Raw genomic sequence first — 17140 nt, 5'->3', positions numbered from 1 at the left:
TGCAAAAATTGCTAATAAATGCTACAATCACATAATTTGGCTCTTTTTTGTTTCTACATTATTGTTAACCTCAATAATATTAATTTCCAGTGGGAGCATGTGTGAAGGTGCTGGGCACAGAGAGGGTATGTGAGAAGGTTCTGGGCACAGTGGAGGCATGTGTGAAGCTGCTGGGCACAGAAGGGGCATGTGTGAAGGTGCTGGGCACAAAGGCGGGCATGTGTGACGATGCTGGGCACAAAGGGGGAATGTGTGAAGGTGCTGGGCACAGAGGGGACTTGTGAGAAGGTGCTGGGCACAGAGGGGGCATGTGAGAAGGTTCTGGGCACAGTGGAGGCATGTGTGAAGCTGCTGGGCACAGAAGGGGCATGTGTGAAGGTGCTGGGCACAAAGGCGGGCATGTGTGACGATGCTGGGCACAAAGGGGGAATGTGTGAAGGTGCTAGGCACAGAGGGGGCATGTGTGAAGGTGCTGTGCAGAGAGGAGGTACGTGTGACTAAAGGTGCTGGGAAGAGAGGGGCATGTGTCACTATAGCTGCTTGGCAGGAAGGGCATGTGTGATTAAAGATGCTGGGCAGAGAGGGACATGTGTGACTATAGCTCCTACTTGCCAACTCTCCCTGAATGGCAGGGAGACTCCCTGAAATAGGGGTGATCTCCCTCACTCACTGAAGAGTCTGGCATTCTCCCTGTTGCTGAGCCAGTACAAGATGTGGTTGGCTTCGCCATCTGTGGCATGATGACACAGTTCAGAAATTGTGTCCTATGTCCATGTATTGATGCCTATGGAGGTGGTCATTTTCATGGAAACCAAGATTTAATCAAAGACTGACAGGTAAGACAACATGACTTCAGTAATGGAGACAGAAATGTAAAAGACACTTCAGTCTCTAGAGATTCATTAGCTGCTTTTCTTTAACGCATAGTTCCCTACATTCCCGGAATGTCCAGGAGACTCCCTCATTTCTGGGAGACTTTCTGGGAGAGCTCCCGGGCTCCCGGGAGAGCAGGGCAAACTCCCGGTTCTCGCCCCCGCAATAGATAAGTGTCGGGGCGGGGCTCAATGATGCAAATATTGTGTAATCTTATCCCCACCCCCTGCTGTAATTGGCCAAAATGGTGACAATTGTTTAGGGGGCAGGGTCAAAATGATGTGATTTGTCAAGCCCGTCCCACACGCCCACCTCCCTTTGGATCTCCTTGAAGCCAACAAGGAAAAGTTGGCAAGTATACTATAGCTGCTGGGCAGAGAGAGGACATGTGTGATTAAAGCATATGGGCAGAGAGGGGTCATGTGAGATTAAAGCAAGTGAGCTGAGGGGGCATCTGCGAGTAATGTATTTTTCTAAAGGGAGGGTGGCCTAGTGCTTTTCACCTGCTAGACACGCCCACAAAGATACACAGCCACACCCCCAATTGCATGATTACACTTATTGAGCGGCGACGCAAACTTTTTTACCATCCTCGACTATAAGGGGAGCCCCGTTAAGTTGTTGTACCGGGGACCTGAATTCCTATTGGCAGCCCTAAATATGACTTGGGAAGTGGAGGGGCGGTACATTATTTTATTTTATTTTTTTGCACGTATTGCCGTTTAAATGCCAGCATTGTGTCTGTCTGCATTTTCACTCCCGGCAAATCACACTGTCGGTATTTTATGTGTCAGTGTTTTCTCCATGTAGGTATTAAGACTGTAAGTTTTTTCTCCATGTCAGTATTTAAACTGTAGGTATTTTGTCCATGTCAGTATTTAGACTGTCAGGATTTTCGTGTCAGTATTATTTACGTCTGTATTTTTGTTGTAGGAAATTTATACCCATCTCCCTCTAGCTTGCTGCCTAGGTGTTATACTTAACTTAGAACAGTCTTATTTTCTCAGCATCCAATCTGAATCCAAATCCTGTTACATAAATCTAAGAAACATTGCCAGAAAATGCATGTATCTCACACAAGAAACTGCAAAATCTTGAATTCATACATTTATAATCTTCTGCATTAACTGTTGTAATTGCCTCCTTACTGATCTTCCCCAAACCAGACTTTCACTCCTATAATCTCCTTTGAATGCAGAGGCTAGACTAATTTTCCTCACAAAATGTTGCTCCACTGCTGCTCTGCTCAGTCCATCCCTACTTTGGTTGCCTAAATCTAATCCATTATGGAATACTTCTACTAACAAAGACCATAAGCACACTGCAACAACATGGAACTCTTCACTTGCTTGAAAATATCTACTGATTGGACCCCAGTGCACATCCACACCTCATCACCTGCTCACACTCAGCTGCAGGACTTTTTTTCGAGTTGCGACCACTCTGTGGAACGCTCTCATTTGCACAACAACATTTTTCTCTAGTTTTGACCATCTTACCTTGGAAAGCCTTATTACTACATTTTTTACAGAAGAATAGAGGAGCTCAGTAATGCAAAAGTAGGTGCATGATATCATAAAAAGGAACAGGACTTTGACCTAGCAAAAATCTGAAGAATTGTTTTGTATTTAATGTTGCACCAAGCTGTAAAAATGGGTACTTGATAATTCAACATGTATCTCAAAGAAAAGTATTGTATAAAATAAGTCTATGGTATCATAAATCATTAACAGAATGCCCTAAATAGAAATGGGTTGCAAATGTTTTCAGGACAATAGAGGTTTTCAGCACAGTAGTTGTCAAATTCCCTGTATACATGCAGTAATGTATCTGGGCGAAAACAATAGTATATATTGCACACAGTAAGCTAATGACATTATAAGTGTAATAATCAACGGTCCGTATAGAAAGTAAAACCTGGACACACAAGCTTCCTCAATGCTTCTGGTGTCATCGCGTACAACTCAGACACTGAGCTGCTGTAAATAGGATGTAATATTATATAACCCTCGGTCTCTGTGAGGGCCCCAGGGAAGATCATCCCATTTGACACACCTATAATACCTCCCTGTATACTTCAATGTTGTTCAAATTCAGTGAGCCAGGTTTGTAAGTTCAGAATGTGCTAAATTGTGTTGTTTTTACAAATCAAATGGGCTTCCTCTGTTGACTGGAATGCTCTGCAATAAAAAACTACACATAGAAATGTTACAATTAATATTATGACCCTCTTTTATTAGAAACCACAGTTGTCAATTGGAAATGAATAAGAAGAACACAATTCACTTGTTATTTAATGAAAATCTTGAGTTCAGTGAAATGTACCTGGGATGCTCGTGTAGACAGTTCTGTTGAGATATCAACTCCAGTGTTACCCATTCCAATTATTAATACTCGTTTACCATCAAATCCAATTGACCTCTTGTATTCTTGACAACGTAGAACTTGTCCTTTAAACTTTTCAATACCTTTATGGAAACAAGGCAATGACATCCATACTAGATTATGCCGAGTTGAGAATATCAGTCAAAATGATTACAAGAAATGGCTTGTACTTTGGAATATATAATTAACGCAATCGTTTTTCTGATCCTCCAACATGACCTTAATTAATGCTATGGTGAATTATTCGGTGGTAGTCAGCCAGTCACTGAAGAAAACGATATGAGGAGCACGATTGCATACTACAGCGAACTGCAAAAAAACCTATTAACCACGATGCAGATGACTTGATGGGACGACTTGCTCTGTTGCAGACTCTACTAAATGACGTCATCAGAAACTGCGACTTGTCTTAAAGCGGTGATGGACGGACCCCACTGTCATTTATGTCATGTAAGTATTATTTTAGGGGTTAGGGATATTAGGGTTAGGAGTTAACCCTAATCCTAACCCTAACCCTAAGCCTAACCCCTAAAATAATACTTACAGTGGGGCTCGTCCATCACCGCTTTAAGACAAATTGCATAATTTAGTAGAGTAGGAAACAATGTGAGTCAGCCCATCAAGTCATCTGCATCGTGGTAAGTAGTTGGTTTTTTTTGCAGGTCGCTGTAGTATGCAATCGGACTCCTCATGTCATTTTCTTTGGTGTATGTGTAGTCAGTACCTTTAATAGGTACTACACCCGAATTATTCACTTGATGATAAAAAAAACATGCTGTTATTAATGAATTAAAACAGCACAGGGTTACTGACATAGTAATTTAATTGAGATCATAGGGAACAAAAGTTATTGTACTTGGTTTAAGGGGTAATTTTGGAGGAACTTCTTTTTTAGCATCTCTAAAATCTAATTTTTGTGCAGAATCTTTTCATACAAAAACATGAAAGAAAGTGTGGTGATTATGTATTGCACCTAATTACTGATTGTTACTGTTCCCCTGAATATTCATGTATGCCCGTTTGGATTTTGTATGTAACCTTGTAAAATAAGTGGGCTTTGCTGATAGACATGAGTGTGACCAGTGCACGTGTCGAAGTAGCAATGCCAGACAGATAACATCTCTGAGGCTTTACAGAGTTTGTGTAAAAACTCTGGCCAGTCAGGCAAAGCAAAGAGATGAGAAATCCTGTCCATTTGAGATGCCAGACCTATATCTCAGGAAATAGATGACTCATTATGAAAGCCCTGTGTCCTTCTGGGAACCAATCTGCCCTGACATTAGGAGAGTTTCCAAAGCTGGGGGTGGGGACAATATGAGGAAAGTTAAAAATCAGCTGTCTACCCAGTAAGGTTGTTCATTGCATGGGGAGACCTGTCCAGGTTGGAATGTGCCATTTTTTCCAAAGTGTACTCCTCTCCAGCCAAGTCTTAAACTAGTAAAAGCGATTCTGGTTTTATTTCCTATTTTATTTCTGAAACTTATTTGTGCAAATTATTTTGTATGGCTTGTTATTGGCTATTTTGTACTTAAGACTTGGAAACATTTTTCGGATTAAATACATTCAATCTAGCATATTTTCCGTGATTCATTGTGAACTAGCAAAGCCAAAAGGGGCCCATGCTACATGTGTATGTGATATGAGTTTGAAACATTAATAAGTCTTTTTGGTAAACGCAAGGACTTCATAGTAATTCCTTTGTGGTGGCAGAAAAGGTGTATTTATTGCTTAGTGACTAAGGTGATTCCAGTCATGGCCAGCTGTTTCTGATTGCTGTATCTGAGGTAGGCTGGGCATTCGTGACAGAAAGCTGGGAGTTTTTGTTCATTCTTGAACTACTGTAAACCCTACTTTACTATAATTGTACTATAACCTTTTGGTCTGGATAAGTTAAAGCAAGAATTTATATAGTTTATTCTATATACATAAAATAATGCATTATTAAATGTAAATGTCAAAAATAAAATTCAATGTATTACTGCATTTTAAAGTATTAATACTTGTTAAGCCTCTTCTAAATGATCTAAAATATGTTATATTAGCCAGGGCTTGTGCAACACAACTGGATATGTTTTCTGTCCACTGCTACAACAGGGCATTCAATGGTAGCCCCTTCCAGTGATATACTTGTGAGTTCATTTACTTCCCTATGTTAATATCCTAATAACTCCATTAATTTATGCTAGGTTCCACGGTTCCAGTGATGAATATTTAAAAAAAGACAAAATCAAATTGTCAAAATGTACTCTGTTAATCAAGGGCAGATTGGGAACTTATAGTGGCCCTGGAAAAAAGTTTGGAAGTGGCCTCATGTGGGTGGGACCAAATCAACTATAGGCAGGGCCAACGCAAAAGGAGGTGGGATTAGCACAAAATTGGCTATACCCGCAGAGGGTTGCCTAGCTCTGCAAAGTGCTAGACTGCCCATTACATACTACCCTTCCCCCAACATTCCCAAAAGTGGGACAAACATGTCCTAACTCAGGACTGTGCTACTGAAATCGGGACAGTTGTGAGGTATGATTATTGATTCACCCACATAATGGCTGCCTCCTCTGTGTACAAGTGATAGGTACACTTTGAATAACATAGAAACAGGAATGAGCAACTGAATTTATCAGTAGTAAACCAGTAACAGACAATGTAATCGCAATATACATATTTGTGTTTATTTAATATCATGGTGCAGAGGAACTGCCAATATAGAAAAATACAGTTGACAGACTGTCCTACCCTCTCCTACCTGTTCTTGTCGCTTTCCCTACCTGTGACTGCTGGTTTATCTTGCTCAGTTACTGCTTGTCTGGATCCTGCAATGTTGGAGACCCTATTTGGAAAAAAAATAGGTACATGAAATCTAGAAAACTCCAACGAGCTCTGGAATTAAATCAAAAACTATATATAATTATTAGGCCTCTCTCCAGCCCCAGTATTAAAATAGTATTCACACTTGATAAATAGATCTATTTCCCACCAACCAACCTTGACATTAAATAAATAGTATTCCCATTTAATAAATAAGCCTATTTCTCTTCCTCCAAACAGTTCCAGGAATAAATTAATAGCATTTACTGTTAATGAATATAATGATTTCTCACAACCATCCCGGCATTAGATTCATATTACATATATGTACATACATATATTCATATTTACATTTAATAAATAACCCTCCTTCTCAATTTCAGCCCCACATTAAATTAATAGCCCCAAACCACCCCAGCATTACAATAAAGGTCCCAACACTTCACCCTAAATTAATAGGTCCCTCTATTAAATTAAATAGCCCCACCATCACCCCACAAATAAACTAATAGCACATACCATTAAATAATTATCTCCGACCCGCAGTACACCATTAAATTAATAGCCTACCTCCCAACCAGATTACAGTGAAGAACGCCCCCCGTAAATTAATAGCATTTACATTTAATAAATATACCTATTTCCCGCAACCATCACTGTCATTAAATAATTCATATTCACATTTAATAAATAGACCTCATTCTTCCCAAACTCAACCCACATTCAATTAATACCTCAAAAACCACCCCATCTTAAATGAATAGGCCCCGCTATTAAATTAAATTCTCCCACCATCACCCCACAAATAAAACAGCACTTATTAATTAGCCACCACCTACCACACACCTACATGACATTGCCATAAGCCTCCTGCCCTTACACACACACAATACATTGCATAAGCCCCCCTGCCCTCACACACACACACAATACTTTGCCCTACGCCTCCCTGCCCACACACACTCATATGAGTTTGGAGTATCTTGACCCCGGCTGCAGAGTTCACATTTAAACTCAAGGTTGCACACCTGTGAGCATCAAGGAGCTGTATACCCCAGCAGGAGTGAGATTTCTTGGACAATAGGGTTCTTAAGCAATTCAACCCAGTGGCTCTACTTGTTGGAAGGAGGGTGAGTTACTGCAAAATGAAAATTTTAAGTGTTGGGTTTTTTTTGCTTTGTTTTTTATAAAAAAAAACACATCTCTAACCTGATTGTAACAGATTTTGTCTTGGACTGATGCTCATTATTGACCTTCTCAAAAATAAAACTTTAAAAAAAAACAACAAAAAAAAAAACCCCATCTCTGCTTTCTCAAAAATACACTGTTTTCAAAGTGCTGAATGTTTCCAGAACTACAGAAAACATATAATATGCAGGTTCTGCACAGATCTCTGCAACGGGGTATTCTAATTAGGTGCGTGCAATGACGATGGCAATGCATCTTGTATACTCATGGCAAATGGCTGGTAAATCATGTGGAGTTCAGCGGTGAGAAGTCCAATGTTGCAACCCTGTATAAGCAACAAACATACATACAGACACATCACACAGCCACACACTTACCTAGTTCCAGCTGCGCTGCACACATGGGAGAACACCTGACACATGGTGGCGTCCCATGTGACGTCTGTTTCTTCTAGGATAGAACATGGCCACTAGAGGGAAAGTGGCTGGTCCCAAGGAAAGGGCCAGCCACCATCTACCACACTGTCCCTATGGCTGACATCCTTGGTTCGAGGGGCAACTGAAAGAGGGGGTCCCGGGGCATGTGTGCCCGGTGCCCTATCACTAAAAATAATAGCACAAAAAAAATATTATGAAAAGTGCAAAATGGATGGCCTCATTAGGCTACCGGCCTACCGGGGAAATTCCTGGTAAGGCCTACGGCCAATCCATCCCTGCTGCTAATAGTCATAACTAACTGTATTCAATTACCTTGTGCCAAATGTTAATGATAGTCTGAGAATTTTTTATATTAGGTTTTGTTTGCTTGGACAATGAATTTTGGGGCAGCACGGTGGCTAAGTGGTTAGCACTTCTGTCTCACAGTGCTGGGGTCATGAGTTCAATTCCCAACCATGGCCTTATCTGTGTGGAGTTTGTATGTTCTCCTCGTGTTTGCGTGGGTGTGCTCCGGTTTCCTCCCACACTCCAAAAACATACTAGTAGGTTAATTGGCTGCTATCAAAATTGACCCTAGTCTATCTCTCTCTCTCTGTCTGTGTGTGTGTGTATGTTAGGGAATTTAGACTGTAAGCTCCAATGGGGCAGGGACCGATGTGAGTGAGTTCTCTGTACAGCGCTGCGGAATCAGTGGCTAAATAAATAGTGATGATGATGATGATCACCCTTATAATTATTTCACTCTCAATAACTATGCTAAAGCAATAGTATATAACTTATTTTGAGGATGCTACCATAGTTTCTTGAACTTTGGACTCATGGCGCTGACCAATGTATAATAGCAATGAATAATTTCTGATACTATAAGTATTATTTCTGTTTTGTGGCAGCTGCAGTATGTGTTCATTTTTACTCAGTTGCAAACAAGTAAAATCCTAGTAAGAAGATAGTATTAACAATTGTATACTGTGGGCCTGACACTGCGTTTTAACAGATTTGGACGTATATTCTGAATCACACGTGTCTTAAGATGAGTGAGGCTCTGCATAGTATATTAAATATATCTGAATGATTAAAACGTGTGAGACATTTTAAGAGTATCATGGTGCTTTTGAGATTCCAGTCTTTATCATCAATGCCATGGTGATCACTGTCATTTTAATGTAAAATTAAAAAACTAAATAATGTTTAAAAACACCCCTCCCCCCCAAAGGATGAAAAAATGATCTAAGCGCCAGCACTCATAGCCTAAGCTGTTTGTTCATGGGGACAGACAGTGTGGGGTTCCCCACAAAATGCTGTGACCAGCACCAGCTTATGACAGACTGGGCTGGTCATTCTATAACAAGGAGCCACATTGTGGGCTCCCCATGTAATAGTGGCACATAACCCCAAATCTGTTATTTTAATATTTCTATTACAGGAAAATAGGCTATGAAAGTAATAAAACAACAAGCAGTCTTAGAAATTAAATGTGAAAATAAATTATAATTATTTAATTATACAGAAGAAATTCTTAACATTTTTAATAATACATTACTAAAATGTGAATATTATTGTCATAAAGAGACCTATGGGGCTCATGTAGATTTGGACACAAGTCTGCATTATTTGCATAAAATAGCCAATTCCATATGCAAATCTGGTAGCATTTTACACTGGCATCTCCTTACGACTGTGGAGACAGAATGGTAAATGAAGAGGCAGCCAAGTGCATAGGAAAACCGAGTGGGGTTCCTAGTGCCTGGAAACCCCCATCCAAGCCTGGGGCACTGTATAATTGAGGTGGCTGGACCCTGCCCCGGGACCAGCCACTTTGCAGCTTGTGTGCAGATCATGTCTGTCTGCACTGCTCCTTTCTCTCCCACGGCAGTGTGTTTCCACCCCTTTCTCCCCAGCTGTGTGTCCCAGCCCCTCTCTCTTACTGTGTGTCCCCATCCCTCTCTCCCACTGCCAACAAGTCTCATGTGTGCAGTAGAAGGACACAAGACACAGCAATAGATGAAGAGGGTAAGTGTGTGAGTGTGTGAATGTGAGTGTGTGTGGGGGGTGCTCTCATGTACATTTAATGTAAGTGGGGGGATTTAATGTATAAGTGCAATAGTTCCTTTGTAAACATAGGCTTGGAGGGAGGGGGAGAAGGAATTTTAATGTAAGTGTAGGTAGGGTAGGGTATTTTATGTGATGTGGATGGGGTGTGAAATGTTAATTTCATAGTAGGTTGAGAGCAGGGCCATCTTAAAAACATTATGGGCCCCGGGCAAAGCAGTGCACAGGGGCCCCTAGATATAGATATAGATATATAGATGTGTACAGATACAGATATAGATATATATATATATATATATATATATATATAGATAGAGATAGATAGATGTACTTGCTCAGTGACCCTTGAAGGTTTTTTTTTTTGCAGGTTTTTTTCTTTTGCAGGATTATTTATTATCATTAAGAGCCGTGCCTATGGGGCCCCCTTGCCCTTGGGGCCCCCGGGCAGCTGCCCATTGTGCCCAATGGAAAAGATGGCCCTGGTTGAGAGTGGGAGCTTTTAATTTATTGGTGGGGTGAAGGTTGGGGATAGTTAAATTAATAGTGGGGTTATGGTGAATCAATTAAGGGTGGGATGATGGGACTATTCATTTAATGTTGGGGTGGTTTGGTTGCTATTAATTGAATGTGTGGCTGAGTTTGGGGAGAAGGATTGCTATTTCTTAAAAGTGAAATTACTTAAAAGTGCTAATTATTTAATGTTTGGGAGGAAATAGGTTTATTTATTAAATGAAAATACTATTAATTTAATGTTGGTGGGAAATGGATCTTTTTATTAAAGATGAATGACATTAATTTACTGTTTGCTGGGAGGCCTAATTATTAAACGTGGGTGCTTTTGATTCAATATCAGGCTGATTTGGGGGAGGGAGGCCTACTATGTTCACTCTTAGCAGGGATTTCTATATTAGGTACTTGTCCTTTTTCCAAACAGCGACCCAACATTCCAGGATCCAGACAAGCAGCAACTGAGCTTAGGATATGAGCAGCAGCAACAAGTATTGAAAGCAGCAAGAATAGGTAGAAGAGAGCAGGACAGTCTTAAAACTCTGGTAACACACTCAGTTAGAGCTTTGTGATGGTAGGGACATCTGGGTGGTATGGCCCACTTCACACGGCTCTGCTCGAAAAGGGAGAGCTGCGTGCACCTAGCAGTAGTGCACGCAGCATTGCTCGTGTATATGATGGGGATAGGAAGAGTTGGAGATCAGCCAAGCACTGTCTAAAATTATAGCCACGTCACAACGCATGCTGGTCACACCCACTGGTGGCGTGGTGTGGAAAACCCTATCTACAAATCCTGGTTATGCCCCTGAAGTGTAGGCAAGGAACAGGAGTACCCTGTTCACGTAACTGCAGCTGCGTTAGGCCTGGATGCAGATGCATATACACCTGTCAGGAGCCGTATCTTTTGTGTGTGCTGCAGTGCTGGTGCCACAAGATGCAGTGATGATGATGATTGACAACACTAACTAGTCACTTCTAAATGGATGTTTACGGAATCACCTCTCAAACTGATATTTCTTCATTTATTAGTGTGGCTGCTATAGTATATGAAGTTGCATCCGTCTATTCACATTACTTAATTGACATTTCCATTTGGACTGCAATAGAAAAGGATTTTGAAAGAGAAAACAGCAGAGATTTATATTACATTTAAGTTCACTAAATATAATTAAATTTAGTGTATACTTTTATTTGCACTTGTAGTTCATTGTATTTTATTTTATATAGTTAATGTGACTTTCACATTTATCAATAACACTGTCAAGAACCATTCCTCTTGTGTATTTGACACTTCATTACATTATTATATTGTGTATTAATAGGGAAATTTGACCCATATCTACTACTATCACTGCCAGTCCCCATCTATGCTTTCTCTGCACTGCATTTGCTGATCCTGATGTAAACCTGGTGCATATCCTGATGTTATAGAGCTGGACATTTGCTCTATTTCATGCATGTATCTTTTCCTGCTAATGTTCAAGTTGCAGGTTCACCAACTCTACATGAGCCCCATGTACTTTTCGTTTTCATTTTTTATGAGGTGAAGTGGGGTGAAAGTGTGGAAAATAACAGCTTTGAAACATGGGAGATACCAGATTGTTGAATTTATTAGGGAAACATAGAATATAGGTCGCCTTTTCTGAGGACCAGCAACACATTTTAGATTTAAGCATTCTAAAAATTACCTGGAAGGGTGTTCCCTGGTAACACTGGTTGCGCATGTTGACCAGTGCAAACTATAACTGCATCAAAGATGTCTGTCTTTTTGTCTCCATTCATTTCTGTAGTAACTAACCATTGTCCAGTAATAGGAAAGTCAGAATGCTTCTCCACTCTGCAAACTGCTGTCTGAGCACAAACACAACCAAAATAAGCAATTTTTACATCTGGATATTAAGTGGAATGCATCAAAAATTCATCAGGGTCATCAACATACTAGAAAAATACAGAGGTACAGGAGACTTTATTTTGTGTAAAACTTTGTGTTATGAATATAAATTAGAGTATAGTCAAGGCCAAAAGTATTGAAAATGACACAAGTATTGGTTTTCTCAAAGTTTGCTGCTTTTGTCAGATGTTGCTATGGTATACTGAAGTAAAATTACAAGCATTTTATAATTGTCAAAGGCTTTTATTGACAATTACATTAAGTTTATGCAGAGTCAATATGTAAGTGTTGACCCTTCTTTTTGAAGACCTCTGCAATTCGCCCTGACATGCTGTCAATCAACTTCTGGGCCACATACTGATTGCTGCCTGCCCATACTTACCTATTAAATGCTTGGAGTTTGTCAGAATTTGTGGGTTTTTATTTGTCCACCCACCTCTAGAGGATTGACCACAAGTTCTCAGTGGGATTAAGGTCTGGGGAGTTTCCTGGCCAAGGACCAAAATGTTGATGTTTTGATCCCTGAGCCACGTAGTTATCACTTTTGCCTTATGGCAATGTGCTCCATCATACTGGAAAAGGCATTGTTCATCACCAATCTGTTGTTGGATGGTTGGGAGGATTTGCTATTGGAGGATGTTTTGACACAGGATTGATGGTAGCACTCAGCTTTCCTTCGGCGGACAAGTGTTTTTCCAGATGCCCCAAACAATCTGAAAGGGGATTTAGCAGAGAGAATGACTTTACCCCAGTCCTCAGCAGTCCAATCCCTGTACCTTTTGCAGAATATCAGTCTTTCCCTGTTTCCTGGAGAGAAGTGGCTACTTTGCTGGCCTTCTTGACACCAGGTCATCCTCCAAAAGTCTTCACCTCATTCCTGAGCAAGCTCTGCACTGGTGGTGCCCCGATCCGCACCTGAATCAACTTTAGGAGACAGTCCTGGCACTTGCTGGATGTTCTTGGGCACCCTGAAGCCTTCTTCACAACTATTGAACCTCTCTCCCTGAATTTCTTGATGATCCGATAAATGGTTGATTTAGATGCAATCTAACTAGCAGCAGTATCCTTGCCTGTGAAACCCTTTTTGTGCAAAGCAATGATGACTGCAAGTGTTTCCTTGCAGGTTACCATGGTTCACAGAGGAAGAACAATGATTTCAATCACCACCCTCCTTTTAAAGCTTCCAGTCTGTTATACTAACTCAATCAGCATGACAGAGTGATCTCCAGCCTTGTCCTCGTCAACACTCTCACCTGTGTTAACAAGAGAATCACTGACCTGATGTCAGCTGGTCCTTTTTGTGGCAGGGCTGAAATTCAGTGGAAATGTTATTTTTGGGATAAAGTTCATTGTCATGGCAAAGAGGGACTTTGAAATTAATTGCAATTCATCTGATCGCTCTTCATGACATTCTGGAGTATATGCAAATTGCGATCATAAAAACTGAGGCAGCAGACTTTGTGAAAAATAATATTTGTATCATTCTCAAAACTTTTGCCCATGACTGTACACCTCATCCTTATTTATGATTTTCTCCTGCCTAGTCATTTGATCTCTCGCCAGTGACAGAAACACTCATGTTGGCAAAAGTAAAACATTACTTCAAAGTGCTACCTTGTAAAACATTTGGATCCCTTCTCTATTATTTACAATATTTTTCTTTCTGCTCCTAAAATATTGCTTGTTTGACCTCCTTGTATGTCTTGTAGAATATAAGAGGCTAAGTGAATGCTGACACTGCCACTATTTCTGATTTTTAAATTTTATTCACATTATTTACGAGTGAATATTAACACAGTTATGCTATTAAATTCTTCAAAAGGGTAAAAGGCATCCAATTGAAATTACTGGATCAAGTGTAATTACAACTAGTGACTAGGTTAGGATTTCTGTAAAATGACTGTGTGTGTGTGTGTGTGTGTGTGTGTGTGTGGTCTATATCTTACCTTGAATTTGATGTATTTCAACAGTTTAAAATTCTCAGCATACAACTTGATGTATTCGTAATATTTGCTATTGTGTAGGAAGTTAGGAAAATCATCTGGCATTGGAAAATCACTGAGACTCATTAATTCTTTGGAAGAATTGGTGACCAATGACGAGTAGATGCTGGCTCTTCCATCCTCCACTCTATCCTAAAACATTGTATTTTTAATATGTCAATATGATACACAATAGCAGTTTATATTTCTGACATTTAGATTTTTAATATGTTATTAGTAAATTCAATAAAGCAGAACTGAACTCACTGTGAACTTCCAGAGACCACCATAGTCATCACTTCTTTCAAAGCAGGTGGGTACCAGTCCTTCTTCCAGACATGCTTTGATAGCTCCCAAACCGCTGATTCCAGCACCAATGATTGCAACAGTCTTAACCATTGTGTTATCTACAGATTGAAGAAAATACTGTGCATTTGTGTCTTACATTCAAACGAGTCACATATTTCAACCAATGGTGAAGCACCAAACATACAATCATGGCCAAAAGTTTTGAGAATGACACAAGAATTGGTTTTCACAAAGTTTGCTGCTTCAGTGTTTTTATACCTTTTTGTCAGATTTTCCTATGGTATTCTGAAGTAAAAAATTTTAGCATTTCATAAGTGTCAAAGGGTTTTATTGACAATTACATTAAGATTAAGCACCACCCTCCTTTTAAAGCTTCCAGTCTGTTATTCTAACTCAATCAGCATGACAGAGTGATCTCCAGCCTTGTCCTCATCAACACTCTCACCTGTGTTAACGAGAGTATCACTCACCTGATGTCAGCTGGTCCTTTTGTGGCAGGGCTGAAATGCAGTGGAAATGTTGTTTTTGGGATAAATTTCATTCTTATGGCAAAGAGGGACTTTGAAATTAATTACAATTCATCTGATCGCTCTTCATGACATTCTGGATTATATGCAAATAGCCATCATAAAAACTGTGGCAGCAGACTTTGTGAAAAAAATAATTGTGTCATTCTCAAAACTTTTGCCAATGACTGTAGATCATAACAAGGTCAATAAAAATGTGTACATACTGCAGATATCTAATAACTGCTTTATAAAATGTAATATCCACTCTAATTTGTACTTAAAGTATAAGTAACTTAAAATATCAACAGCAGAAGTGATGCGCTCATTGACTGAGAGTATGTGTAGTTGATAAACAAGTGTAGAAGGGCAGCACGGTGGCTTAGTGGCTAGCACTTCTGCCTCACAGCATTGGCCCATGGTCGGGAATCAGTTCGATTCCCGACCATGGCCTTATCTGTGTGAAGTTTGTATGTTCTCCTCGTGTTTGCGTGGGTTTCCTCCGGGTGCTCTGGTTTCCTCCCACATTCCAAAAATATATTAGTAGGTTAATTGGCTGCTATCAAATTGACCCTAGTCTGTGTGTCTGTCTGTCTATGTGTGCATGTTAGGGAATTTAGACTGTAAGCTCCAATGGGGCAGGGACTGATGTGAGTGAGTTCTCTGTACAGCGCTGTGGAATTAGTAACACTATATAAATAGCTGCTGCTGATGTAGCATTGAGATTGGGTATGCACCTCACTATAGTAATGAGTTAGTAATGAGATCTTGTTCTTATAATGTACTGCACTCTTACCAGTATTTCCAATTAATCAAAACTTTAATATCTAAAATATTATGGACTAAACTTCAATTAAAATTACACACATATTCATTACATAACAAATAACTAAAAAGTTTTCAATGAGTAAAGGTCAAAAATGGTATAACACTTTCTACATATTGCATAAACACTTGATTGCACTTTGCCCTAAAGGTCCAAAACACAGTCCTAATATGGATAGTTGTAAAAGTCCAAATGATAAGCAAGCAATAATTGTTCAATAAGCAGAAGGAAAAATCTACTGCACCAGTTAAAATTTGAGTATTCCAAGCCGGCTAAAATGGAACTCCATTGGTAGTACTCAACAATATTAATGTCTCAAACAGGACTATTTTCCGATGTCAGATCCTAAAGTCTAAAGTGAATAGTTCCGCTGCTAATAAGCAGTAATACTTGCAGTTTGTTGTCAGTCTCTATCTGGACTGGGTACCCAGTCTTCTATGTTACAAAAGAAATGTTAGAGGTGTTCAGAATGGAGGATCTTCCTGTTTTCTGTTACAGAACGAGGCAATGGGCATGTCAAACGCATTTCGTCTATTAGAAGACTTTCTCAAGTGTATATCATAGGATGGTGTCACTAGGTTCTTATTTATGTATTTCGAGATCAGCTCCCTTCATCTTGATTGTTGCTTTGATATGTCACTCTAGCTGTTTAGCCAATCATATATTGGTGGTTGGGCATCAAATCAAAAACTATAGCCATCAACTAAATAAACTATTTATGAATGTTTTGTACACCCCTAAATACATCCTGTTTATGCTGCTAACAATATAATATATTGACACATACATAAAAACAATATAGAAATATGCATACATATAATAAAGTGTAACATATCTTGATGGTAAATATTACCATTAACTTACAAAGCACTATCCCTGATGCATAACAAGTACTTTTTATCATATGCAGCACGGTGGCTTAGTGGTTAGCACTGGGGTCATGAGTTCAATTCCCGACCAAGGCCTAACCTGTGTGGAGTTTGTAGGTCCTCCTCATGTTTATGTGGGTTTCTTCCGGGTGCTCCAGTTTCTTCCCACACGGCAAAAACATACTAGTAGAATAATTGGCTATTAAATTGACCTTAGATTTGCTCAGGGGAAAATTTATCAAACTGTGGGTTTGAGAAAGTGAATATGTTGCCTATAACAATTAATCAGATTCTAGATGTCATTTTGTAGAATGTATTAAATAAATGATAACTAGGATCTGATTGGCTGCTATAGGCAACATCTCTACTTTTTGAAACCCGCATCTTGATAAATTTACCACTCTGGTAAATGATGATGATGTATAAATGTAGTTGCATGTGCACACATAATTTAATTATGTATACAATAAGTGTAATTTTCAAAAGTGCAAAAATGTTCTCCCATGATGTATT

The 17140-nt window shown here is 39.6% G+C and overlaps 1 protein-coding gene across 2 annotated transcripts in view; it reads right to left on the bottom strand.

The window, feature by feature from the left end:
* LOC142099237 (dimethylaniline monooxygenase [N-oxide-forming] 2-like) overlaps positions 1–17140 on the bottom strand; it is a 45822-nt gene that overhangs the window by 14360 nt on the left and 14322 nt on the right. For both annotated transcript variants that reach the window (XM_075182485.1, XM_075182484.1), the window contains exons 2-5: positions 14385–14524; positions 14082–14270; positions 11933–12095; positions 3199–3341 (exon numbers count right to left, since the gene is read on the bottom strand). In XM_075182485.1, coding sequence (XP_075038586.1) covers positions 3199–3341; positions 11933–12095; positions 14082–14270; positions 14385–14516 — 627 coding nt within the window. In that variant the 5' untranslated portion in view covers positions 14517–14524. The remainder of the gene's footprint in view (positions 1–3198; positions 3342–11932; positions 12096–14081; positions 14271–14384; positions 14525–17140) is intronic.

Source organism: Mixophyes fleayi, chromosome 8, assembly GCF_038048845.1.
Source record: "Mixophyes fleayi isolate aMixFle1 chromosome 8, aMixFle1.hap1, whole genome shotgun sequence".
NCBI classification, from domain to species: Eukaryota; Metazoa; Chordata; class Amphibia; order Anura; family Limnodynastidae; genus Mixophyes; species Mixophyes fleayi.
This window is presented reverse-complemented; position numbering and strand designations above follow the sequence as displayed.